General features: G+C 44.3%; 1 protein-coding gene across 1 annotated transcript in view; it reads left to right on the forward strand.

Annotated features, from left to right (window-relative positions):
• The first annotated feature begins 6,368 nt into the window (after nt 1-6,368).
• The window catches only part of LOC128343777 (alkaline ceramidase 1-like), a 33,540-nt gene continuing 12,593 nt past the window's right edge, over nt 6,369-27,315 (forward strand). The window contains exons 1-2 of the mRNA XM_053293213.1: nt 6,369-6,461; nt 17,145-17,259. Coding sequence (XP_053149188.1) covers nt 6,369-6,461; nt 17,145-17,259 — 208 coding nt within the window. The remainder of the gene's footprint in view (nt 6,462-17,144; nt 17,260-27,315) is intronic.

A 27,315-nucleotide genomic window follows, 5' to 3' on the forward strand; every position in this document is an offset into this window, starting at 1 on the left:
GAATTGTGGGTTTTATGTCTTTTTAAAAAGTTGTTGTACACCGCCCAGAGCCTCTGGATGGGGCGGTTTAGAAATGAAATGAAATGAAATGAATGAATGAATGAATGAATGAATGAATAAATTTCAACATGAGAGTAATCAACTCCGGTTGGCTTGAGATGGGCCCTTTCACTGTTGAGTTCCTTCTGTGCCGATGAGTTTATAGAAACAAGCTATCAAAAAATGAAAGTTCTAGTCTTTGCGAAGCGCCCCAAACTCCACAAATGGAGAATGAATGGCGATTATTTGGAACAGGTAAAAACCTTTAAGTATTTTGGTGTGGTCTTTCATCATACGGGCAATCGGCAGGCTCATTTAAAGTATATAGTGCAGAATGCCCAAGCCTCAGCATACGCGATCAGATCATTCTATTTTACAAAAGGAGCACTATACATTCTGGCCACTATCAAATTGTTTACTGCCAGGGTTTATCCTCAATTATTATATGGGGCTCAGCTTGGCCCTTATGATAGTTTTGTATCTCTGGAAGCTGTACAGACAAAATTTATTAGGGCTATTTTACAGCTTCCTAGATGTATCCCTAATGCTGTTATCAGGTGGGAGGTGGGACTTGGAAGTGCATTTTTTGCATTCTGGTTAAAACTGGTCTTTCTTCAACCCAGACTTGCCCATTTGGTATTAACCGACCCTTCTGATTCCACTTTGAAACGCCTTGTCAAAATAAAATCCCAATTCTACAGGTTCTCACTTGACACCCGTATTACGGTAGTTTGGGGCATGATACTACGGGGAAGGTTATCAAGCAATGTATTTCAGACACTGATTTACAGTCTGAAGTTGCTAAAATTCTGAAAGGCTCGTAGTACTTAGGAGATCAGATTTTCAGCAGTAAACTGGCTACTTATTTACTTAACACCACTCTTCCTAAGTTTAGGTGTGCCTTGTCTTTAGCGCATTTAAATGTGTTACCGTCAGCAGTACTTTTTGGGAGGTTTAGAAGAGTTCCTTTGCCTTTGCCCTTATGGACTGGGTGTTATTGAATCTATTGAGCATTTATCCTACACTGTCTATTTTATAAAGATGATTGTTTAAATCTTATTGCTCCTCTGCTTGAGAGGTTTCCAGGACATTCAGATGAATTTTTATTTATTTATTTATTTATTTATTTATTTATTTATTTATTTAACTAACATATTTTTATACTGCCCAGAACTTACATCTCTGGGTGGTTTACAACAAAATAAAAACATTAAAACATTAGTTAAAAAAAATTTAACACAACAATTTAAATTTTTTGAAAAAATATTCTGAAACAACATTAAAAACAATCAAAACTGTATCAGTTAAAAGCCTGGATGAACAGATGCATCTTTAAAGACTTTTTTAAAATTGTCAGAGATGGGGAGGCTCTTTTTTCACCAGGGAGTGCATTCCAAAGCCTTGGAGCAGCAACAGAGAAGGCCCGTCCCTGAGTGGCCGCCAGACGAGCCGGTGGCAAATGCAGATGAACCTCTCCTGATGATCTCAATGGGAGGTGGGGTTCATAACAAAGAAGACGTTCTCTTAAATACCCAGGGCCCAAGCTGTTTAGGGCTTTATAGGTTATAACTAACATTTAGTCTTTTTATTAGCAAATTTTGATAATAAGTACACAATTGTAGTGGCCACGTTTTGTCACATTTTATGTAAATTGCGATTGGCTGTTGTGTAATGTAAAGTTTTTGATCAATGACTGAAATAAATTGATTGATTGATTGGAAAAAGAGAGAGAGAGAGAGAGTAACCTTCCATTGTGTAAGGGACTATCTTGCAGTTTAATTTATGGAGTAAGAAAAGATAGAAAGACAAAAACCATAAATAAATCCCTTGCACATGTACAGTAAACTATTTCACCCTTCGGAAATTAAAACTAGTACATTGTGTATGCCTTATATATACTTTGGGCTGCTATATGAATCCCTAATTATTGGTTGGTATAGACCATTATTACATTGGGAACACCCGTAAACCCTATATCATCAGCATACCATTGATTGTTATAATCCAGATAACTTCAGCATACTGCTGCACATAAAATACCAAAGAGTAGGGCACACCCACACAAACTCCCAACTCTTATAATTAAAAACAAAACCACATTAATCCCAAAATTGAAATCAGCTACTGACAAACATAAAACCTTACATTGTACATTAAACAGGAAAGAGAGTCCCTCCAGTGATCATACAGAAGTATTACAATATGCAAAATAAAAAATAAAAGCCAAAGTAATGACGTAATAGAGAGAATAGGCGATGAATTATGATAAAAATTATACCTACATACAGGTGATAAACAAACTAGTCCATTTTCAAAAGATTTAAAACCTTTATCACCAGAAAAGAGAAAAGTAGATTAAGGAGTCCTCCTGAATTCACTTCTACTTGTTTTTCCTCCCAAGAGTTTCAATGTATACGTGAAGCAGAGAGGGGGGAAAGGACTTTCCAAAATAAGGTTATAATGTCCTTCTGCAGGAAGATCAAAAATAAATCCACAGTTCAAGCCCTCAGTTTAAACCAAGAGTTCAAACAAAATATCCAAAATTAAAATTATAATAATAACAACAGTAAAGCTATTGAGACATACAGTTTTAATCAGATAAAAAAGAAAAGAGATGTATATGGGAGCTGCAGTTCTTTGATGAAAGGGTTCTAATAAAGGCTTCCCACTTCCCAGCATTTGCACAAAATTGCAGTTCCCATTGTGTGTTTTTGGAGGGTGGGGAGGCCCAAAATGATGAAAGCTGTTTCAAACTAGTTTAAATGTGTGGTCCATTCCCTTTTGGAATATGATCACCATAGCACAACCCACCCTATAACCCTTCTCATTCACTAGCCAAATTACTCTCCATCTCTCTTTAACAAGCCTCCATCAATTGGAGATCTACTGTGGGAGGCAGACAAAATAGGTGAGTGGTCCCTTTTTAAAGCAAATGTCTCCTGGCCATTTAGAGTGGAAGCTGCTCTTTCAGGAAGTTGGCGGTCCTCCTTCTTCAAAGGATGGAGCAGGGAAAACAAAACAAAATCGCACGCAGGTGGGGCAGGCGATCTCCCGAAGAGTCCCGCCTTAGGAAGGATTTCTAACATGACTCGTATTGCTTTGGAAATGGGCTTCCTACTTGTGTGGCTTAAAACATCCCCCCTTTTTTAAGCCAATGGATTTAAACATAACGAAGGTTGATGCTATCCTCCTTGCTAGCCTGACCTCTCCCCTGAGCCACCCCACTCCCTCAGTCAGCTGGTTGATTGAGGGAACAGGGCAGGGGAGTTCAGGCTAGCAAGGACTCTCCCCCCCTCCCCATGTCTCCCCTGCTCAGCCGGAGTCAGGAGACAGAAGCTTCGGAGTGTGGCCTGGGCCGCACCAACTGACCAAGGGAGCAGGGCCGGCCCAGCCACGCAGCCATACTCTGAAGGGAGCAGGCTCTGTGTCCATCCATCCAGTCCAGGAGGAGCAGCAGAGGGAGCATCTGAGGAGCTGGCCAGGCCAGGCCAGGCCAGTGCATGGGCCACTCTGGCTGGGCAACCTGGCCCCAGCTACTGCTGCCCTTGCCCTTTACCAGCCGACTCTGGAGCAGCCAGAGTCAGGAGACACAAACAAGTTGAAGCACATTCATTCAGGGCAGACAGGGAGGCAAATTTCAAGGGTACAACAAATAAACTCACCACCACCACCAGTCAAATGTTGTCCAGACCTATATTAACAATCGAGTTTGTTTTTCTGAACTGAACATCTTATTGTCAAGCCCATTCCTCACACAATGCAGGAGGAGCTGTTCCTACAAGCACCGCAGTGCTAACCCAAATGGCGATGCCTGCTCTTTTTGCCTTGTCTCTCTCAAAATAGACGGCCCTCCCCTCTGGCCACTCTGACTGGCTGATAGGGTAGTCAATCAACATGACGCCTCCTATCAGCTCATTTCAAGGTCATTTCAAGCTCTGCCCACTTTATGAAAAAGGTAGGCCTTTTCATTGGCTGCTGCCTCATTAATATTTCAATGAAGGGGGAACACTGTTCAGCCTTTTCAGTAGGAGCCTGCTACCGGCGCCCACTCTATGTAAACATTGCTGGGCAGGCAAGCTGCAGGCAGGGAAGTGTAGAGGGCAGCCACACACAGGGAGGCAGTGAGTTACCAAAAATGGTGGTAGCTCTGATATTTTGGGAGGGCACCACCCACTTTGCCCTAAGTGAAGAGCCTCCCCTGGTGACAGGACAAACACCTCCAAGGAGCTTGTCCACATCCTCAGGAGTCACAAATTGAAACTGATGCATTCACATTAAGACAGGGGAGTTTCTTGTCACCTCTACAGTTGATTCTGCCATAACTGTGGAGTCCAAGTTGGCTCGAATGCGAGAGATTTGATCAACAAAAAAGTTGTTAAAAGCATCACAACAGGAGAATTAGAAATCCAGATCTAAGTTACATAGGAAGCTGCCATATACTGAATCAGACCATTGGTCCATCTAGCTCAGTATTGCCTTCACAAACTGGCAGCAGCAAGGTTGCAGGCAGCAAGGTTGCAGGCAGCAATCTCTCTCAGCTCTATCTTGGAGATCCCAGGGAGGGAACTTGGAACCTTCTTCTCTTCCCAGAGCGGCTTCATCCCCTGAGGGGAATATCTTACAGTGCTCACACATCAAGTCTCTCATTCATATGCAACCCGGGTGGACCTTGCTTAGTTAAGGGGACAATTCATGCTTGCTATCACAAGACCAGCTCTCCTCCTCCGTTCTGGGAGAATGGAACCTAAGTCAATCCCCTCACAGCTCTGAACAATTCTGTTGGATGCAAACTTGTGGACGCAATATGGGCAGAATAGAATAGCTTCTTCACTGCATGTATTGCCACAGAATAAGCCTTCACATGGGCTTTGTGCTGTGTCTTATCGGATTCAAGTCGAGTCTTCTCAGCTCTTGCCACTTCAGCTCTTCAGTATACCATGTATACAATACATCAAAAACCTTTATTCATCAAGCCATCTAAACTGCCCTGAGCCATTTGTGGAAGGGTGGTATATAAATCAATCAAACAAACAAACTCTGATATTGTCTAAAGCGGAAAACAACCAGAATATTCCCGATTCATGTAAAGAATAAAATCTGACCAGATAACATAAAAACATTATTTGTGGCCTGATCTGAGCGGGACAGAATCATATGGGTTTTCTGAGAGCGCGATATGCCGTAAATTCTTATACCATGATATTCAACATCATGCTTTAGTTTTTTCCATTGTTTCCCTATAGATAATCTCGCAGCAGTTTACCATAAACACAATTAATGTTTTTGATGTTAAATCTGTATTTACCCCAGAAAATACATTTACTAGTGCCAACTGAAGGCACCTTTTACAAACCGACGTTCTGGTTTGTAATCTGGTGAGGTTCGTTTGTATTGCCGCCAACTCATCTGGCGGCTACTTGGGAATGGTCCTTCTCCGTTGCTGCCCCTGGACTTTGGAATGCACTCCCTGTTGAAATAAGACTCCCCATCTCTGGCAACTTTTAAAAAGGCACTAAAGGCACATTTATTCATCCAGGCTTTTAATTAGATTTAATTTTTAAAAAAAATAATTAAAATTTTTAATACTAGGTTTTCAGTGTTTTCAGTGATTTTAATTGTCAATTGATTTGATGTTTTAAATGATTTTAATTGTAAACCGCCCAGAGACACAGCTTTTGGGTGGTACAGAAATATTGTAAATAAAATAAAATAATAATCATACTGATCTCCATGAGTACCTCTATCCATAAGGATAAAAGCCTAGGGCAGGTCCACTAAATATGAAAATAATTTCCCTTCTTCTTGCAACCACTCCAGCAAAGCGGAGAAGATATACACCAGGAATGGCAAAGTTGGTCTCCAATTAATTGCTCTTTGTGCAGCTGAGGGCCAGGCACTTTCCCACTCTACAGGCAAACAGCTCTGTGTAACTCAAAAGCTTATTACACACACACACCCCAGCAGATGCTGTCCAAGTGACAAAAACATAGGATGCTCTTTTAATATCTCATGCTTGCTGCATGAACAACATAAGAGCAGAGGCCATTGCAAATCTTTCACGGCTGGAGAAGCAGCAGGTAGACTTTTGAGTTACACAGAACTCTTGGGCAGGCAATTCTTGGATGCTTGTTAGCAGCTGTGACTGTGAAAGAGACTGACACAAGGGCGTGTGCCTGAGAATTATTCAAGAGATGTAGAAGAGCTTGATGAACTGGTTTACTGTATCTTTCACCTATTTCTGCTTGGGATATGGAGCACAACTTCTCATAGGTTTTAAGGAACTTAACCAGGTGTCCCCACCCCCTTTTTCTTTTGAAGGTGGTGTCAAGATGCCAAGCATATTTGCCTACCAGAGTGCTGAGGTTGACTGGTGCGAGGAGAATTTTAAGCATTCGGAGTACATCGCCGAATACTACAACACGGTAAAATCGCGGGACTTCTGGAAGAGTCCAGACCATTCTGGGACAATGTCATTATTATATGGATTCCTATCCCAACTTTCTCATAAATGAGGCTGTACAATGATAACGATGCATAAATATCATAAAATGCACTAAAAACATTAGAACTATCCTTAAAAAACAGAAAAGACCAGACCACATTGGCTGATAAACCATCAACATTAAAAGGCCTGGATGATAAGATGCAATTCACACAAGCATTTATAGCTGTTGGAATTAAAAAGCCAAAACAGTAACTCTATGAACAGCATGCTGTGAGCCACCTCCGAATATGCTAGAAGAAATAAATCCGTTTGATTTGTGAAGGGGGTCTCCTGAGTCCTGAAGTACCCACACAGAGAAGGGTGTTGGTTGCATCTCTGTATGAGTCACTGATCTAACTTGGCCTGCTGTTGGGAGTTAGTGGCATGCAGCATCCCTGCACAGTAGCTGAACTGGGATTGCTCAGTGCAATCACCCACCCTCAGAGGAGTCTGCCTACTATGCCTCTGCATGAGTTACTGCTCTGGGCTTACCTCTTTCCTATAATCCTGTGGATCTGCTACACACTGGACATGCCAACTGTGTGTACCGGCTACATACTGGCTAGCCACGCCCCCACATCTGACATCAGATGCGAGGGCATGGTCTCTCTCTCAAATTTGGCCGTGCGGAGAGCCGCTCCTGGTCTCGCTGCCAACGCAGGGGGACTGATCGATCTCCCTCTCAAACGGGGCTGCGTGGCCGTTTAGGAGGGAAATTGGCCCGTGCTGCATTGGGCAGTGCGGGCTGGAGTGCCTCTCCCTGCTTTTGGCAGGGAAAGCCATTCCGGCCATGCTGCCAATGCAGCATGGGCCAATCTCCCTCCTAAACGCGGCTGCATGGCCCCATTTAGGTGGGATATCGATCAGCCCCACTGCATTGGCAGCTAGGGATGTGCACAAAACTGGTTTGCTGAGTTTGGTTTGAATTTGAACTGGCTTCGAAGCAGGGTGGGGGGGTTCAGTTTTGGTTTTGCTCGAACTCCCCTTTGAAACAGGTTCAAATTTGAACCTGTTTCAAACTTGTTTGAACCAATTTGAACTGGTTATAGCCTCCAAAACTGGGTTGGGTGGTAGGCACCCATGGGTGCCAACTACCACCCAAACCCCAAAGCATTTGGACACTCCTGATTTTTTAAATGATTTTTGTAATTTTTTAAAAATATTGCCCATTATTTCCTATGTGGAGTACCCAGGGGCAAAAAACTGGGGTAGGTGGTAGGCACCCAGGGGTGCCTATCACCCACCAACCCCCAAGGCAATTGGGTGCTCCTACTATTAAGGGTGAATTTTAAAATTATTATTTCCCCTGTAGGGAATAATGGGGCTGTGGGGCAGCCCCAAACCATCCCTTTGGGGGTGGGCAGGACACCCCAAAGTTGGTCTGGGACGGGGGCATGGCAAGGATGGCCTGAAACCATCCCAGACATCCCCAAGTCCCTGGGATTTTTAGTTCTTAAGATATGAATTTTTAGAAGTATGTATTTTCCTTACATTTTGCAGCCTGCAGTTGCAGACTATAACTTTCCCTGCAAGAGAACACTGTGTACTGCTGTTCTTAATTGCTTAATTCCTGACCTGAGGTCAGCAATTAGGATCAGCAGTACACAATACACATTGGCCCCTTCAGTGAAAGTATTTCTGCAGGCTTAAAATGTAAGGCCATGCCCCCAGACCTACATTGCTGTTCCCTGTCACCCCCAAAGGGGGGGGGGGTCAGGGCTGCCCCACATCCCCATTATTCCCTATGGGGAAAAAGTAGTAATTTAAAAAATAACCATTAATAGTAGAAGCACTCAATTGCCTTGGGATATGGTGGGTGGTAGGCACCCCTGGATGTCTGCCACCCACCCCAGTTTTTTGCCCCTGGGTACTCCACATAGAAAATAATGGGCAATATTTTAAAAATTTCAAAAATTCATAAGTAATCATAGGCGTGTCCGATTGCTTTGAGGTTTGGGTGGTAGTTGGCACCCACGGGTGCCTAGCAGCCAACCCAGTTTTGGAGGCTCAAACTAGTACAAACCCATTCAAATCAACCCAGGCTCAGTTCAGTTCAAATTTGAACCAGCAGTTCGGACCCAATGCCTGGTTCGGTTCGAATTCAAACCAGTTCGAATTTGAACCAGTTTGCACATCCCTATTGGCAGTGAGACCAGGAGCAGCTCTCCCTGCCTTTAAGGCAGGGAGAGTCACTCTGGCCGTGCTGCCCAACACAGCGTAGGACGATCTCCCTTCCAAACCCAAGTATATGCGGTTGGCGAGGATTTTTAGTAACTTGGGGTGGGTGGTTTTCAGCAATTGTGGAGGTATTCAGAGGTTCTATCTGCTCATTCCTCTTGCTGACCCTTGCTGTCCCTTGCCAATTTAAAATGCCTTTGAGTGATTTTGTGGGGAGAGTTTCAAAATATTTCAAGAGGTTCAATCTGCTCATTCTTCTTGGTGACTCTTGGCAATATTACAGGATTATTTGTGATTTTGTAGCATTTTTTATTCCCCCCCTTTATTTTTAGGTCAATTTGCAGTCATGTTTCACCTAACTCCCCCATTTCCCAAAGATTTTAATGCCTCGCCAACCACAAATTTGCCAATGGCCCATTTTTGCCAGAACAGAACCCTAGTGGTTGGCGCAGGGTGACTGTAATCTCACCTCCCTTTTTGACAGTTCCTGGTTTAGTAGAACATGGGAATGCAGTGCTCAAAGTGTATCCTGATCTTGGCAAAGCATCTGACAGACTCTCCCACACTACCCTTGTTGACAAGTTGACAAAATGTGGGCTAGATGGTGTAGAATCCAGAGGAAAGAGCTGTAGTATGCAAGGACAAGACACTGGACTTAAATCAGGAATATGATTGGTTTAATGAGATAGATGTTATGTACAGAAAGGTAAGTACAGACTGATTTTCAGTGCTCTTGCTGCAGGCTGGGTGCTAGCCCCGCCTCTTCTCCAGACCTGGAATACAAGCCCCATTCAAAAGCTGGCCTGGATCAAGGAATGGGTTAAGAGAGTCAAGTAGAGTCTGCCTTCCGTGCTCTTGCTGCTGGCTGTTTGTTAGCCCCGCCTCTACTCCAGGCCTGGAATACAAGTAACTAAAACCCCATTCAAAAGCTGGCCTGGATCAAGGAATGGGTTAAGAGAGGCAAATGTAGTCTGCCTTCCATGCTCTTGCTGCTGGCTGGGTGCCAGCCCTGCCTTTACTCCAGGACTGGAATACAAGACACTGCCAGGGACTGAACCTGGGATCTTCTGCAAGCAAAGCAGATGCCCTCCCATTGAGCTACAGCCCCACCCCCTGCTGTGGTAATATTCTGGGTGGCTCAGCCTGGGGCAAGCAATAATGGAAACTCTTGCATGGGGCAGATGTTTGAAGATAGAGGGTGTTCTCTCTCTGTCAGCCCTGAGACTATGAGTTTGGGGATATTTCGTGCAGAAAAGGAGAGGGAGTGGTATTCAATTCCCTGCTGTCAGTGTGTGTGCATCAGGCTCCAAAGCTAGGTAGCGAGCATGATTACTCCTTAAACCAGATCCACAGACAAAACCGGCTATTCCAGCTCAGCCTTTTCTTGCAAGGTGGCGTCTGCCCCTCGGCGAAGCTTAGGATGAGAAGATCTAATAATAACCAGGGGAACTGACAGGAAGGCTCAATTCAGTTCAGTTGATTGCGCTTTGATCAAATATACAGATTTCAGCCCAGACCCAGATAAAGAGAATATTGGTGTGTGTGTGTGTGTTTGTGTACGTGTACACACACACACACACACACACAATTACATAAAAGCAGATTAAAATAAAACAAGATGAAGCAAACTAAAAAAACCCCACACCCTATATGTTAACCATTTCTGACACACCATGTGCGGATCTTATTTGCAGCCATACATAATCTGACGACCTGATGTGAAAGCCAGCGTGCTTTAGTGGTTAGAGTGCTGGACTAGGACCGGGGAGACCCGAGATCAAATCCCCATTCAGCCATGAGACTAGCTGGGTGACTCTGGGCCAGTCACATCTCTCTCAGCCTAACCTACTTCACAGGGTTGTTGTGAGGAGAAACCCAAGTATGTAGTACACCGCTCTGGGCTCCTTGGAGGAAGAGCGGGATATAAAATGTAATAAAATAAAGTAAAATAAACATCATTATAAATATCAGAAAGAAGTAAGTTTATATAAAAACTCATCTGAATTATTTGGATATCTCAAAACAAGAGGAGTAATATACAGGTGAAACTCGGAAAATTAGAATATCGTGCAAAATTCCATTAATTTCAGTAATGCAAATTAAAAGGTGAAACTGATATATGAGACAGACACATTACATGCGAAGCGAGATAAGTCAAGCCTTAATTTGTTATAATTGTGATGATCATGGCGTACAGCTCATGAAAACCCCAAATCCACAATCCCAGAAAATTAGAATATTACATGGAACCAAGAAGACAAGGATTGTATAATAGAACAATATCGGACCTCTGAAAAGTATACAGTGTACTGTGCTTGATTGGCCAGCAAACTCGCCTGACCTGACCCCATAGAGAATCTATGGGGCATTGCCAAGAGAAGGATGAGAGACATGAGACCAAACAATGCAGAAGAGCTGAAGGCCGCTAATGAAGCATCCTGGTCTTCCATAACACCTCATCAGTACCACAGGCTGATAGCATCCATGCCACGCCGCATTGAGGCAGTAATTGCTGCAAAAGGGGCCCAAACCAAGTACTGAATACATATGCATGCTTATACTTTTCAGAGGTCCAATATTGTTCTATTCTTCAATCCTTGTCTTCTTGGTTCCATGTAAGATTCTAATTTTCTGAGATTGTGGATTTGGGGTTTTCATGAGCTGTACACCATGATCATCACAATTATAACAAATTAAGGCTTGACTTATCTCGCTTTGCATGTAATGCGTCTGTCTCATATATCAGTTTCACCTTTTAATTTGCATTACTGAAATTAATGGAATTTTGCACGATATTCTAATTTTCCGAGTTTCACCTGTATCTAAACTGTAAGTCACAATAAAAAGAGCAATGCACAAGGCCCCAAATACAAAAAGATATAAAAGCACAAAGCCAACAGTCTCAACCTCCTCATTTCTGCAAGGGCACAGTCTCTCTCTGCAGATGGGGGACTCTCTTGAACCTCCAATACCACAGAGGGCAGCACATCCAGCCGAGCCAATGCCAGGGGCCTTCTTTGCGTTGGGTAGGTCAGATCATCCAGAAATCAAGCTGTTTTTTGTAAAGGCTTAACAGCGCCACACCTCGTATAGCTTGATGCCCGGCTTAGGTCTATCCGGTGTTCCATATCAGTAATATGCTGCTTGAGGACCACCTTAGCATTATCCTAACTCAGCGGGAGTAGATATTTCATAGACTACCCAGGCGGTTTCAGCTTTCCAGTGATTAAATACATCCAGTCAGAGAGATATTCGTCCTTGAAAATGGAGGGAGCTAAGCCAGAAGGAAAGTAGATACACAACACAAATAAACGACAAATATTTATATTCTGCTTTTCAACAAAAGTTCTCAAAATGGTTTACATAGATATAAATAAAAAAATAAAATGGCCCCCTGTCCCCAAAGGGCTCACAATCTAAACAAAAAACATAAGGTAGACACTAGCAACAGCCACTGGAAGGAAGCTGTGCTGGGGTTGGACAGGGCCAGTTGCCCTCCCCCTGCTAAATAAAGAGAACCACCACTTTAAAAAGGTGCCTCTTTGCTCAGTTAACATTACTACATGAGGCAGGCTGTTCCACTGTCCATCACTTTCACAGTCTGGAAATTCCTCCTAGATCAGTTTCAACCAAAGGTTGTAGATGCAGGCATAGGTCAAGTTTACTAGGCCAGCTTCCAGTCACAGCTTAGCATTAGATACACAGCCAAGGGTCAAAAATGCATTTCATCGTTCTGAATGAAAATCAGGACCTTTCATTCCCAATGCACCCGTGTTGATTGGGGCTTAAGTGTGTCCCCTTTCCTTCATTGATTGCCCCAGTAGGCTCACCCAATGGGCCAGAGACATGAGCCCGATTTAGTCATTATGCTGTACGAGTGTACACTCATACATGTGTTGGTGTGAATGACTGTACCTGTGTTCATTTTAAAAGTCAATCTGGATACAGGCCCTTCAAAAGAGAGGACATGTACTTCTGTACCTGCATTCAACATAACATGTGAACGTCTGTACCTGTGTACAGATTTGTACTTATGTACATTGTACACTCTTTGTTTGAGTGTTGAACATAACGTGTGATTGGGCCTAGCGTCATACAAGAATGAAGCCGGAATCAACGTCTAGTCACCAGCTATTTTAGAATACAATTGCATTGGTTTTTTTGAAGCACTGAAACTGAAAACAAACTGATGCATGAATTGAATTTAAAACCAATAAAACAATCTGAAATCATAGAATATTAGCATGGGAAGGGACCTCGGAGGTCTTCTAGTCCAACCCCCTGCTCAGTGCAGGAAATTGCTTCAGTATCCCTGACAGATTGCCTCTGCTTAATAATCTCCAGTGAAGGAGAGTCCTCCGCTGCATGAGGCAGACTGTTCCACTGTCCAACAGATAGTCTAACAGTAAGGAAATTTCTCCTAATTTCCAGCCGAAATCTGCTTCCTTATCATTTCAGCCCAGGGGTTCTAGCTTTGGCCTCAGGAGCAACAAAGTCCAAATAAAGTACAATCTGGCAAAGAAAGAAAGATTTAATAAGCAAACCGTAATATGGCATCTTAAACATGTGTAGAAAATGAGGCATATAGATAATATATACATACTTGAGAGATGAACTCATGATAAATTAAACATAGAAATATATTTGAAATATATTTGTAATATATTTGAAATATAGAAATACCTATATATTTAATTCTCTAAGGCATACCCGTGGCTAATCCTATGTGTGGCAGCTCTCGCAAGAGTTCCTGGATAGCCACAGGACGTGTGGGAGGGAGGAAAATGGTGGCTGCAGCCAGCAAAGAAAATGCTGGCCAGCCAGAAAGCGAGGTGGGGGTGGGAGGAGAAAGTGCGGAGAGGAGAAGAAGCTGGCCGGCCAGAAGCTGTGCTGGGGATGGCGAGGGCCAGTTGCTCTCCCCCTGCTCAATAAAGAAAATCACCAAAGGTGCCTCTTTGTCCCGTGAGCATTACTACACGAGGCAGGCTGTTCCATTGTTTAATAGCTCTCACAGTCCAGTAATTCCTCCTGATGTCTAATCTACATCTGCTTCCTTGTCATGTCAACCCATTCTTCTAGTCCTCAGGGGAAACAGAGAACAAATCTGCTCCTCATTCTGTGTGATAGCTCTTCAGATATTAAGAGCAAGCATGGAGATAGTCTCAAGGGAAAAACTGGGAAATACCTACAAGGGAGAGACAGCATTATTCAGACAAAGCGGTCATCTAGAAGAAGGGGGGAAAGTTGTAAATAAGCAGAAAATAAGCAGAAAATTCAGCTTAGTGTTTGGAAAGGAAGAAAGCCATCATGGGATATTAGACATTTTAAGACTCTGGCCACCTTCGCACATAACGCCAAACTGCGAAATAACTGCCCCCCACCGCACTCCTAAACAATCCCGATCTGGAGTCTGGAAGACTGCAAGCAGGGAGGAAGTGGCTGTGTGGGCTTCCTCCTCCACATGAAGGAAAGCCACGGCAGCCAATTGCGAAGGAGGGAGGGAGGAGCATCCTACCCTCAACTCCGGTTTCACAGAGCAGCAGGTCTCGGAAGACAGTAATGCCACTTCTGGACCTGAGGTTACGGCAGCAAAACCAAGAGGTAACTGAAAGCTCCAATTGAGGTTTGGGGGCTAAAACCGACCTGTGGTTTGATGACGAAACCATGGGTTTGTGGATTGGGACAACCAAAATCTTGAACCTCTGGCAGGGTTGCCTCTAGTTTCACGTTATGTCCGAAGGCAGCCATAGAAAAGAAAGAAAAGGAGGTGACAGTGCATTCAAGTAAAAAGGTAAAGTTGTGCTGTCGAGTTGGTGTCGACTCCTGGCGATCCCAGAGCCCTATGGTGGTCTTTGGTAGAATACAGGAGGGGTTTACCATTGCCATCTCCCGTGCAGTATGAGATGATGCCTTTCAGCACCTTCCTATATCGCTGCTGCCCGATAGAGGTGTTTCCCATACCAGCGGGGATTCAAAATGACAGCCTCTTGCTCCATAGGCAGGTTGCTTCCCCACTGTGCCATTAGATGAGATAGGTATAACTGGACAGTATTAAATGTTTTAAATTGGAAGTGATATGCAAACAGACAGAATGCAGACTGTATTATAATGAGCCCCTGGTGGCGCAGTGGTAAAACTGCCGACCTGTAACCAGAAGGTTACAAGTTCGATCCTGACCAGGGGCTCAAGGTTGACTCAGCCTTCCATCCTTCCGAGGTTGGTAAAATGAGTACCCAGAATGTTGGGGGCAATATGCTAAATCATCGTAAACTGCTTAGAGAGCTCCAGCTATAGAGCGGTATATAAATGTAAGTGCTATTGCTATTGCAATTGCTATTTCTTCAGTGTCATAATGTCGTAATGCTGAAGTGTAACGGCTCTTGTATTTGTGTACAATAAAATAATATAGAGGCTGTGCACACGAGCAGCCCTGCTGAGGTTACGGAAGCCCTACCTGAGTAAGGCTACTCGTGTGCAGCTCCAGGATTGAGGCCAATCCTGACGCTGCTTCCCCTGCAAGCCCAGGTTTTGTACCCAGGCTTTTACTTGGGTTAAAGGGTGCAAGCGCAGGTATGGGGTCATTCACCCCGCTCAGGTCTAGAGTGCCTGACTCCCTGGGAAATCCCCCAATGCACCGCACTCATTGTGTGGTGCATTGTGGGATTCCTGGATGTTGGGGAAATGGCCTCCAGAGATCCACACTGCCCTGTGCAGCGTGGATTATGTGGGCGCACAGCAGCATGCCAAAGGGGGTACCAATTGTCTAGGGGAAGGGGGGTCCAACCCTGCCTTCTCCACCCTCCCCCTGCATATGCTCCCCACTCTGGTAATGATCATGGGAAGAGCCTTATATTGTTATTCCATGGGGCCTTTTAAGGAAGAGCCTTATGCCATGGGGCCTTTTAAGATTGACATAGTTTAGGGCATCAGGGCATCATAATCCGGACATAATCCAGAGAGGGAGTGCAGTTTATGAGCCTAGCTGTTTATTGCGGGTGGTTGTGCAATGAGCAAAGAAGCCTGTGACTTTGGGGGTGGAGAATGTGCAGGCCCTTTGGGAGCAGGAGGCAGGATTATACATTCCATTCTTACACCACTGTGCAGTACTTCAGGGGTGCAACACAAGATGGAGAGAGAGAGAATAATTGGGCCCAGAGTATTTAAGAGAACTTCGTTATGTACCCTGCCGCCTATTGAGATCATCTGGGGAGGGTTGCCTGAGGGAGCCACCAGTGTTCCCTCTAACAGGGATTCCCAGATGTTGTTGACTACAACTCCCATAATCCCCAAGCAAAAGCCATTGCAGCTGGGGATTCTGGGTGTTGTAGTCAACAACATCTGGGAATCTCTGTGAGGGGGAACACTGGGTGCCACCGGCATATCTGGTGGCGACTCAGAGACGAGCCTTCTTGGTAGCCAGAAACAACTGAAGACACGTCTCTTCAGCCAAGCTTTTTAGTCGGATTATATTGATTGTTTAAACTTTAAATTTTATATAAGTTTTAAATATTTATTAGTAGGCTTTATTAGTAGGCTTTATTAGCCTACTTTCCAGTTGGCTTATGAGATCACCTGGCATTCCATTTGTGTGTGTTGATGTGTGTGTGCATGTGCGTGTGTCCCCCCTAACAACTTCGTAATGCCTAGACCAATATGATCCAAATCAGGTACAGTTGTAGGGACACAAAGGGACACCTCAACGGCGTAGTTTGTGATGATATCATCCATTCGAGATGACGGAAGCGTAAAATTTTGATGCAGAGGTGGGCTAACTTGTGAATTGCCTAACCAATATGAACCAAATTTGCTACACCTTCAGGGGCACATAGGATAGTTTGTGATTCACTCTAATTCAAGATGGTGATTGTATGAACATTTGAGGCACAAGTGGGCTAACTTGTGGACTGTCTAACCAATTTGAACCACATTTGTTACTGTTGTAGTGAATGACACATAGGGACACCTCAACAACATGGTTTGTGATGATGTCACTCACCTCAGTTCAAGATGGCTGACACGTGAATGTTTGAGGTGCAAGTGGGAGCCAATTTGGACCAAAATTTGGTACTGTTGTAGGGACAGTGAAAGGAAAGTAGATTAGTTCTTACTAGAAGAACTTGTTTTGTCATAAACTACCTAGAGTCTTCAGTAGTGGGTGGTATATTAATCTGTTTAATCAATCAATCAATCAATCAAATAAATAAATAAATAAAATAGGCAGTGCTATATTCTGGTACTCTTTATAAGCCCCCTAAGAAATGGTGCTCTAGACGACTGCCTACTTCTGCCTTGTGGACAGACCAGCCCTGTTTGTCGCTAAGATTTTGGAGGGTTCCCTCCTCCACAAACTGAATTTTAAAATCCAGATATTTCAAGTTTTCAAATTCTTATTATGAACAAAATCATGATTTCATCTGTCCTCCTGCTCTTTTGTATTTTCCAGGTCAGCAATATCGCATTTTTCATCTTCCCTCCTTTGATGTTGTGGTTGAATACTCAGTACAACAGTTACCGGTCTGCGCCTCTTCGATGCTTTGTTATCATAGAGATGATTATAGGTATGTTACCAGAAAATCAGAAATGCCTCCAACCCTTTGTGTACAGGAGGGACTGCATATCTCCAAAATACCTGCCTCTCAAACAGGGGCTTTGCTAGGTACTGAAAAGATCTAGAACCTGGGTCCAATTTTGATCATTAATCCTGTCTGTCTATCTATCTATCTATCATATTTTTATTCCACCTAAAACTTGTATCTCTGGGTGATTTACAATTAAAATCATTTAAACATTAAAAGAATTAACATTAAAATCATTTGAAACCAACATAAAAAATTAAAACCATGAATCTAATTAGAAGCCTGGGTTAATAAATGTGTCTTCAGTGCCTTTTTAAAAGTTTCCAGAGATGGGGAAGCTCTTATTGCAATAGGGAGTGCATTCCAAAATCCAGGGACAAAAATGGAGAAGGCCTGTTCCCAAGTAGCCACCAAACGAGTTGGCAGCAACTGCAGACCAACCTCTCCAGATGATCTTAACAGGCAGTAGGGTTTGTGGTGAAGAAGATGTTCTCTTCAATACCCAGTGCCTAAGCTGATTAAGGCTTTATAGGCAATAACTATCACCTTGTATTTTGCCCAGAAATGTATTGGAAGCCAGTGTAGTTCTTTCAATACGGGAGTAATATGGTCTCTCCTAGATGACCCAGAGACCAACACGACCACCACATTCTGGACCAACTGCAATTTCCAGACTACATACAAAGGCAGCCCCACATAGAGCTCATTCCAGCCTAGAGGTTACCAGCATATGTACCACCATTTTGAGGTTATTCATCTCAAGAAACGGATGCAACTGGCGTATCAGCCAAAGCTGATAAAAAGCTCCTCTAGCCACTGCCTCAACCTGGGACACCAGGGAGAGGTTTGGAGACAGAAGCACCCCCAGACTGTGTACCTGTTCCTTCCGGGGGAGTGTGACCCCCATCCAGAACCAGCAGATCAAAATCGTCTCCCGAGTTCTGAGCCCGCACAATAAGTACCTCTGTCTTATTTGGATTCAGTCTCAGTTTGTTATCTCTCATCCAGACCATCACTGCCTCCAGGCAGGTATTTAGGGAGGTTATGCCTTCTCCTGATGATGTTGACATGGAGAAATAGATTTGGGTATCATCAGCATACTGATAACACCCTGCACCAAATCTCCTGATGATCTCTCCCAGCGGTTTCATGTAGATGTTAAACAGCATCGGAGACAATACAGAGCCCTGAGGGACACCATAGGAAAGTTCAGATTTGGAAGATACAACAGTCCCCGAGGGACACCATCTGGAATTTGCCCATGCGGGAGGAGTGGAACCACAGCAAAGCAGTGCCTCCCACCCCCAATCGCCTCAGACGGTCCAGAAGGATACTATGGTCAACAGTATCAAAAGCCGCCAAGAGGTCCAGAAGGACCAAAAGAGTCACACTTCCTCTGTCAGTTCCCAATTGGAGATAGCCCGCCCGAAAGCCAGTCTGAAATGGGTCTAGATCAGGGATTCTTAACATTGGGTCTCCAGATGTTATTGGACTTCAATTCCCATAAGCTCCAGTGCCCTTTGGTTGGAGATTATGGGAGTTTAAGTCCAATAACATCTGGGGACCCAACGTTGAAAATCTCTGGTCTAGATGATCAATCTACTCCAAGACTGTCTGGAGCTGGGAGGCCACCACCCTCTCAGATACTTTGCCCAGCCACGGAAGGCTGGAAACATGCCTGAGATCCAAGAGGACCAAGAGAGTCACACTCCCTCTGTCAGTTCCCAATTGGAGATCATCCATCAGGCTGACCTAGGCAGTCTCCACCCCATAGCCCACCCCATATGCCCCTCGAAGAATATACACATGTTTTTAAAAGCCTCTAATATTATTATACAGGAGCTATAAATATGGAAGCAGCGGAGAGCTTGGTGAGGCCAGGAGTTCTCTTCTCTGCTCCGTGTAGTCACCTCCACTGCTGTACCTCCGTGATGGAAGAGGTCATTGTGGATTAAATATAATAATAATTCTATCTATCTATCTATCTATCTATCTATCTATCTATCTATCTATCTATCTATCTTTATTATTTATTTATAATAGCAAGGAATATATCAGGCAAGTAAGAAAGACACTGAAATCCAAACTCAATGGTGGTAACACTATCAAAACAATCAACACATGGGCAAATTAATTCCTGTAATCTGATATACAGCAAGTATTGTTGATTGGACATACAGTAAGCAGAATTGGATGCTCTGGATCGGAAAACCAGGAAAATAATGACCATCAATCATGCCCTGCATCCAAGAAGTGATATTGATAGGCTGTACCTGCCAAGAAATGAAGGTGAACGTTAAAGGTATCGGCCTCTGTTTCAGCAACGGTACCAACCTTGCTCCTTGCAGGGTAAAGGTTCTTATCGAGGAGGATCTCGTCATTACTCCAGGTGCTCATTCCACCAGTGCCAAAAGGGCCAGCAAAAACCAAAGGCCCCAGATCAGCCTAAGCAGTCCTTTTGAGATATCTGACTGCTGGGTTTTATTCGAGATACTTCCAGGTCCCCAGACACGATGGTGGCCTTTGCTCCATCCTAGACTTAAGAGAGTTGAACAAGTTTGTCTGAACTGCAAAGTTTCATTTGATCTCTCTTCAGTCAATTTCACCTCTCTTGTGGGAAAAGGAGTGGTTTGCGTCTTTAGACCTCAAAGATGCTTATTTCCACATATCCATTCGTCTGCAACACCTTAGGTTCTTTCACTTCTGTTTGGACACTCAAGCCTACCAGTATAAAGTGCTTCCCTTTGGACTCTGTATTGCCCCAGGGTCTTCACAAAGTGTATGGCGGCTGGCATTGCCTACTTATGTGATCAAGGAGTATCAGTCTTCCCCTATTTGAATGACTGGCTATTTTTTTTGGCAAAGGACAAGTCTACTCTGCAGTCCAATTTATGATTTACTCTCTCTCTCTCCTGGCTGATCTAGGACTCAGTGTACAACAGTGGAAAATGCATGCCTCAGGATGAGGAGACTGAAATTCTGGCTACTGCCTGTGTTTCGAACAACACTTGACAGCCAAAATAAGTGGTTAGTGGTGCTGGTTAATGTCTTACGTGATATAAAGTGGTGGTCTCCGCCTGCATCCCTAACACAGGGGACTCCTTTTCAGTTGTTAGACCCCCACAGTGTTGGTTACTACAGATGTGTCCGTGCAGGGCTGGGGCGCTCACAGTGGGTCTCTGAACTCTCAAGGTTTGTGGAATCCCAAGCAAAAAGAACTCCACATTAACTTCTTGGAGCTCATGGCTGTTTTCCTGGCCTTCGAGGCATTTCTACCCATCCTCCAGGGCCAAACGTTCAAGTGTATAATGACAATACTACGGCAATTGCCAACTTGAACCACCAAGGAGGTACTGTCTGCAGGTCTTTGAACAACCTCACCCTGCAACTCTGGGATTGATGCCTGCATCATGTGATCACACCTATGGCCATCCATATCAAGGGGGAGGATAATATCCTGGCTGACTCCCTCAGCTGGCACGTCTCCTTCTCTACCCTTCATGAGTGGGAGCTTAATGACACAGTTCTGTTGGATCTCTTTGCTTCATGGGCTACCCCATCTGTGGACTTATTTGCCACAGCGGCTAATGCTAAGTGCCCTCTATTTTGCAGGCCTTGGAATGGCTTCATGGGAGACGCTGTCTAACTACATTGGTGGGGCAGACTTTATTACCTTTCCCATTGTTGTCTAGGATAGTAGGGAAGATTCTCCAAGAGCACACTGAATGCATTCTGCTGTGTCCCTGGTGGCCCAGGCAACCATGGTTCCCAGCTCTTCTCTGGCTGTGGAAAAGATCATATCTCCATCTTCTTCCTTGTCAAGATCTCCTCACGAGAGAAGGGGGTCAAGTCTTTTACCATGTGCTGAAATCCTTATCACTGATGGCATGGAGGCTGAACTTCTAGACAGTATCCTGTTGAACGAAAGAAAGGCCTCCACGAGAAGGTCCTACAACTGCAAATGAAAGTGCTTCACATCCTACACTTCGTCAAAAGGCTTTGACCCTCCCCAAGCCTCAAAATAGCAAATACTCCTCTACCTTGTTCATTTCAGCACACCATCAAGGCTGGGATGGTAAACCTGTCTTTGTCCATCCTGACTCCAAATGTTTTCTCAGAGGGATTAATAACCTGTACCCTCCAGTGAAGGCACCCATTGAGCCTTGGAGCCTCTCACTTGTGCTGTCCATGCTTACAGAGGCTCCTCTTGAACCATTGCTGTCTGCCTCCATGAGATTGCTGTGTCTAAAAACCACCTTCCTTGTTGCCATCACTTTGGCATGGCGGGTGAGTGAACCTGCTGCCCAGAGGGCGGACTCCCATTATACCAAGTTTTATCCAGACAAAGTCATCCTTCGCGTGGATCCTAACTTCCATCTGAAGACTGTATCAGATTTTCATATCAACCAAGAGCATTGTATTGCCTACCTTTTTCTGTGACCCTTCTATGCCCCTCGTACATTCTATGCATGCTTTGGACATCAGAAGGTGTCTGCTTTATTTTTTGAACCTCACTAAGACATTCCGGCAGTCAAACAAATTGTTTGTCTCCTATACAGGGATGTGTAAAGGTCTTGCTATCTTAAGACAAGATTTGTCAAATTGGCTGGTTCAGTTGATCTTCTTTTGCTGCAAGGCGTTCAGCTGCCCTCTGAGATCAGGGCACATTCCACTAGGTCCATGGCTACCTCAGCTGCTCACATGTTGGGCATTAGTATGAAGGACATCTGCAGGGCTGCTACCTGGTTCTTGGATCTGCCCTTTGTCCATTATGCTGTGGACCTACGTTTTGCTTCAGAGGCTAATTTTGGTCGGGTGGTCTTAAAGAACGTACTGTAGCTGCTAGCATCCACCTCTTCTCTGCATGGTAGCTAGCCACTCACATAATTGTGAGTGACTATGGATCTGTAACTAATGATCTCTGTTGGGGTCCATGGTCACTCACAACACCCACCCGGCTGTCCCCTCTGCTAGCTTCTTTTTGCTTTAGTTTATTCACTTACCTGTGCTGATGTGATGTTGGTTGTCTTCTCTCCTTTGGATGATGAAAGTCTCTTCACAGTGGCCATTTCAGGAACCGAAGAGGGAGGTGCTCTACTGCCGGTACCATAGGTACCCTTTGAGGCTATGATATCAATACACCTTAAAGGACCAGCATGCCCCTAAACTGAGCTAAAGATTCTTCTGTGGCTTTCTGTGCAGGCATAGAAGACCCAGCTGTGAGTGACCATGGACCCCCACAGAGATCATTAGTTACAGGTAAGCAACCTATTTATCTCTGTAGGGGTCCATGGTCACTCACAACTGGGCCTTCTGTGTCTGCACTGGAAGTGTCGATTATGCAAGGAAGAGGATGAGCACCTTGTATGTGGTAAGGTTGTAAGGAAATTGTGCAAACTGATTATAGGGAAAGACACAACAAAGTTGCTGCAATCATCCACTGGAACTTTTGCAAGAATTATTGGTGGAATCATCCGATTGAGAAGGTCACACAAAGTGAAGAGGCAAAAATCCTTTGGGATTTTCAAATACAAACTGATAGGCATTTAACGCACAATACTCCTGATCTGACAGTCATCAATAAGAATTGAGTTCTGATAATTGATATTGCAATCCCAGAGGATAGACGAGTTGAGGAAAAACAATTGGAGAAAATAACAAAATACAAGGACCTTCAGATTGAAACTGAGTGACTCTGGAAAAAGAAAACAATAGTGTTGTCAATAGTGGTTGGTGCCCTTGGTGCAGTACCAAAAGAACTTGAACACCATCTGGACACCTTGGGCATCAATAAAATTACAACACATCAACTACAGAAGGCCACACTACTTGGGACAGCATGAATCCTACAACGCTATCTTTAATTTTTCTTTGGTTATCCTAGACCCTTGGAAAGAGCTCGACAATTAAAGTAGCAAATCCAGTCAATAACTTCTAGTAGACTCTGGGGCTATTCTTACGATCACAAAAATTGGGCTAGGAAAATCCTAGCCCGATTTTTGTGATCATAAGAACCACCGGGCTCGCAGCTGAGCCCGGTGGTTCTGGAGCAGCTAACCCGCTCCTGTAGCCCGCCCCTTAGCCCGGGTTTGCGGAGCGAGTGCTCCACAAACCCAGGCTATCTGCTCGTGAGTAGCTGCGGCGTGGCTCTGCACCGTGGCTACTTGTGAGTAGACCCCCAGCCGGGAGGCTCGGAGGTCTCTCCAGTATGTCCTGTGTGCTCGCACAGGGCATACTGGGGCTTCCGGGGGCCGCGTGGCCCCCGAGCTCCCCAGCCCCCCCCCGGCTCCATCACGGAGCCGGCCATCATGTGGGCGGCTGATGGGGCTGCCCAGGGCTCCCTGCCTGCTCATGAGCGGGGAGAGTGGGCTTAGCCCGCTCTTCCCGCTCACCAGGAAAACCTGGGTCTCACTGATCATGAGACCCGGTCCTATGTGTAAATAGCATAATAATAATTGTTAGCCACCCCATAACAAATCACAACAGAGGACTAAAACATACAATAAACACACATAATACATTAAATCATAACAGACAAAAAAGGGTTAAAAGGAGATACAAACTCATTTTAAAATTAGTTGAAAATCAGAACAAATATGAAAGCCCCAATTTAAAAACCTGAATTTTAAAATCCTGAGTGAACAAAAAGGTCTTTACCTGGTGTCTAAAGGAACAATGTGATGAAGCCAGATGAACGTCACTGGGGAGGCTATTCCATAAATGGGGTGCAACCACCAAAAAGGCCCTCTTCCTGGTAGCCACCCACCTCACCTTGTTTGGCAGGAGCACCTGGAGGAAGGCCTCTCAAGAAGATCTTAAGGTTCAGGTTCGGACATATGGGGCAATACGCTCTCTCAGGTAACCTGGTACCAAGCCATTTCAGGCTTTAAAGGTTAAAACCAGCACTTTGAATTGGACCTAGAAACGGACTGGGATCCAGTGCAGCAGACAAAGCACTGGTGTAATATGATCAAAACATCCAGTCCTAGTTAATAATCTTGCAGCCCGTTTTTGTACCAGCTGCAGTTTCCAGACCATTTTCAAAGGCAGCCCCACATACAACACATTGCAGGACATAATTCATCCAGGAAGGGGGAGCCATAGACCAACAGTACTTCTGGATTGAGTCTCATTTTATTCACCCTCATCCAGTCCATTACTGCATCCAAGCACCGATTCAGGACAGTCACTGCTTCACCTGCGTCTGATGAAAAAGAGAGATACAACTGAGTGTCATCTGCATATTGATGATACCTCAAGCCAAGTCTCCTGATGACCTCTCCATGTGGCTTCATGTAGACATTAAACAGCATAGGGGAAAGAATGAAACCCTGCAGAACCCCAAAGCACAACTACCAAGGGGTTGGGCAGTAATCCCCCTGCACCACCTTTTGAATATGGGCCTTGAGGTAGGAGCGGAAACGCCTCCAAGCACCCTAAACCAACTCAGCCAGCCTATCCAGAAGGATACCATGGCCAATGGTATCGAAAGCCACTGAAATCCAGGAGAATTAACTGGGTTTCACTACCCTTCTCTCTCTCTCTCTCTCTCTCTCTCTCTCTGCACAGGTCACCCCAGAGGGTGACCAAAGCAGTTTCTGTGCCAAAGCTGGGCCTGAGGCCTGATTGAAATGGATCTAGATAGTCCATTTCCTCTAAGAGTGACTGGAGCTGGTCAGCCACGACACAGTCAAGCACCTTACCCACAAAGACAATATTGGCCACAGGTCTATAGTTTAAATTAAGAACATAAGAACAGCCCTGCTGGATCAGGCCCAAGGCCCATCTAGTTCAGTATCCTGTTTCACTAGATGAGTAGATACTGCTGGAAGCCACAGGCAGGAGTTGAGGGCATGTCCTCCCTCCTGCTGTTACTCCCTTGCAACTCGTACTCAGAGGCATCCTGCCTTTGAGGCTGGAGGTGGCCTATAGCCCTCTGACTAGTAGCCGTTGATAGACCTCTCCTCCATGAAGTTATCCAAACCCCTCTTAAAGCCATCCAGGTTATTGGCTGTCACCACATCTCGTGGCAGAGAATTCCACAAGTGGATTATGCATTGTGTGAAAAAGTACTTCTGTTTGTTGGTCCTAGATTTCCTGGCAATCCATTTCATGGGATGACCCCTGGTTCTAGTGTGATGTGAGAGGGAGAAGAATTTCTCTCTCTCCACTTTCTCCACACCATGCATGATTTTATAATAATAATAATAATAATAATAATAATAATAATAATAATAATAAAAACACTGTTCGTATATTCAGTAGCGATATAGCAATGGAGTTTGGACTAGACAAGTGTGCTGCATTAATAATGAACAGAGGAAAAATAAGAAAAACAGAAGGAATAGAACTGCCCAATGGAAGCAAGATCAAGAACCTGGAAGAGAAAGAACATTACAAATACTTGGGCATTCTCCAGGCTGATAACATTGCACACACTGAAGTTAAAAGAAAAATGGGAAGGGAATACATCAGGAGAGTTAGAAAAATCCTCAAGTCCAAACTCAGTGGTGGGAACACCATACAAGCCATAAACACCTGGGCTATACCTGTTATCAGATACACTGCAGGGATAATAGACTGGACCAAGGCAGAGCTAGAGATGCTAGATCGTAAGACCAGGAAAATAATGACCATCAATCATGCTCTGCACCCCTGCAGTGATGTCGATAGGCTCTACCTCCCTCGCAGCTCAGGTGGAAGAGGAATGCTGCAAGTCCATCAAACAGGAGAGGAGGAGAAAAGAGGCCTTGAAGAATATATCAAGGACAGTGAAGAAGATGCACTTCAAATGGTCAAGAACGAGAAACTATTCGACACCAATGAAAGAAAGCAGGCCTACAAGAAAGAACAAGTCAAGAACCGAGCAGAAAAATGGAAAAATAAGCCCCTGCATGGTCAATATTTGCACAATATAAGTGGAAAATCAGACATCACCAAGACCTGGCAATGGCTTAAGAATGGCAACTTGAAGAAAGAAACAGAGGGTTTAATACTGGCTGCACAAGAACAGGCACTAAGAACAAATGCAATAAGAGCCAAAGTCGAAAAATCCACAACAAACAGCAAGTGCCACCTTTGTAAAGAAGCAGATGAAACCGTGGACCACCTCATCAGCTGTTGTAAAAAGATTGCACAGACTGACTACAAACAAAGGCATGACAAGGTAGCAGGGATGATACACTGGAACATCTGCAAAAAATACAAGCTACCTGTAGCCAAACATTGGTGGGACCATAAAATTGAAAAAGTTGTGGAAAATGAAGATGTAAAAATATTATGGGACTTCCGACTACAAACAGACAAACATCTGCCACACAATACATCAGATATAACTGTAGTCGAGAAGAAAGAAAAACAAGTTAAAATAATAGACATAGCAATACCAGGGGTTAGCAGAACAGAAGAAAAAGAAATAGAAACAAATCACCAAATACAAAGATCTACAAATTGAAATGGAAAGGCTGTGGCAGAAAAAGACCCAAATAATCCCAGTGGTAATTGGCGCCCTGGGTGCAGTCCCAAAAGACCTTGAAGAGCACCTCAACACCATAGGGGCCACAGAAATCACCATCAGCCAATTACAAAAAGCAGCTTTACTGGGAACAGCCTACATTCTGCGACGATATCTATAATAACAACAGCAACAACATTGACAATAAGATTCAGCCATCCCAGGTCCTTGGGAAGGACTCGATGTCTAGATAAAACAAACCAGTCAATAACACCTGTCTGACTGTGTAAACAAGATAATAATAATTTGATTTCTATACCGCCCTTCCAAAAATGGCTCAGGGCGGTTTACACAGAGAAATAATAAATAAATAAGATGGATCCCTGTCCCCAAAGGGCTCACATTCTAAAAAGAAATATAAGACACACACCAACAACAGTCACTGGAGGGGTATTGTGCTGGGGGTCGATAGGGCCAGTTACTCTCCCCCTTCTAAATAAAGAGAATCACCATGGTAAAAGGTGCCTCTTTGCCTCTATCATGTCTCCCCACAGTCACCTTTCTTCTAAACTAAAAAGGCCCAG

This window comes from Hemicordylus capensis, chromosome 2, assembly GCF_027244095.1.
Source record: "Hemicordylus capensis ecotype Gifberg chromosome 2, rHemCap1.1.pri, whole genome shotgun sequence".
Lineage (NCBI taxonomy): Eukaryota > Metazoa > Chordata > Lepidosauria > Squamata > Cordylidae > Hemicordylus > Hemicordylus capensis.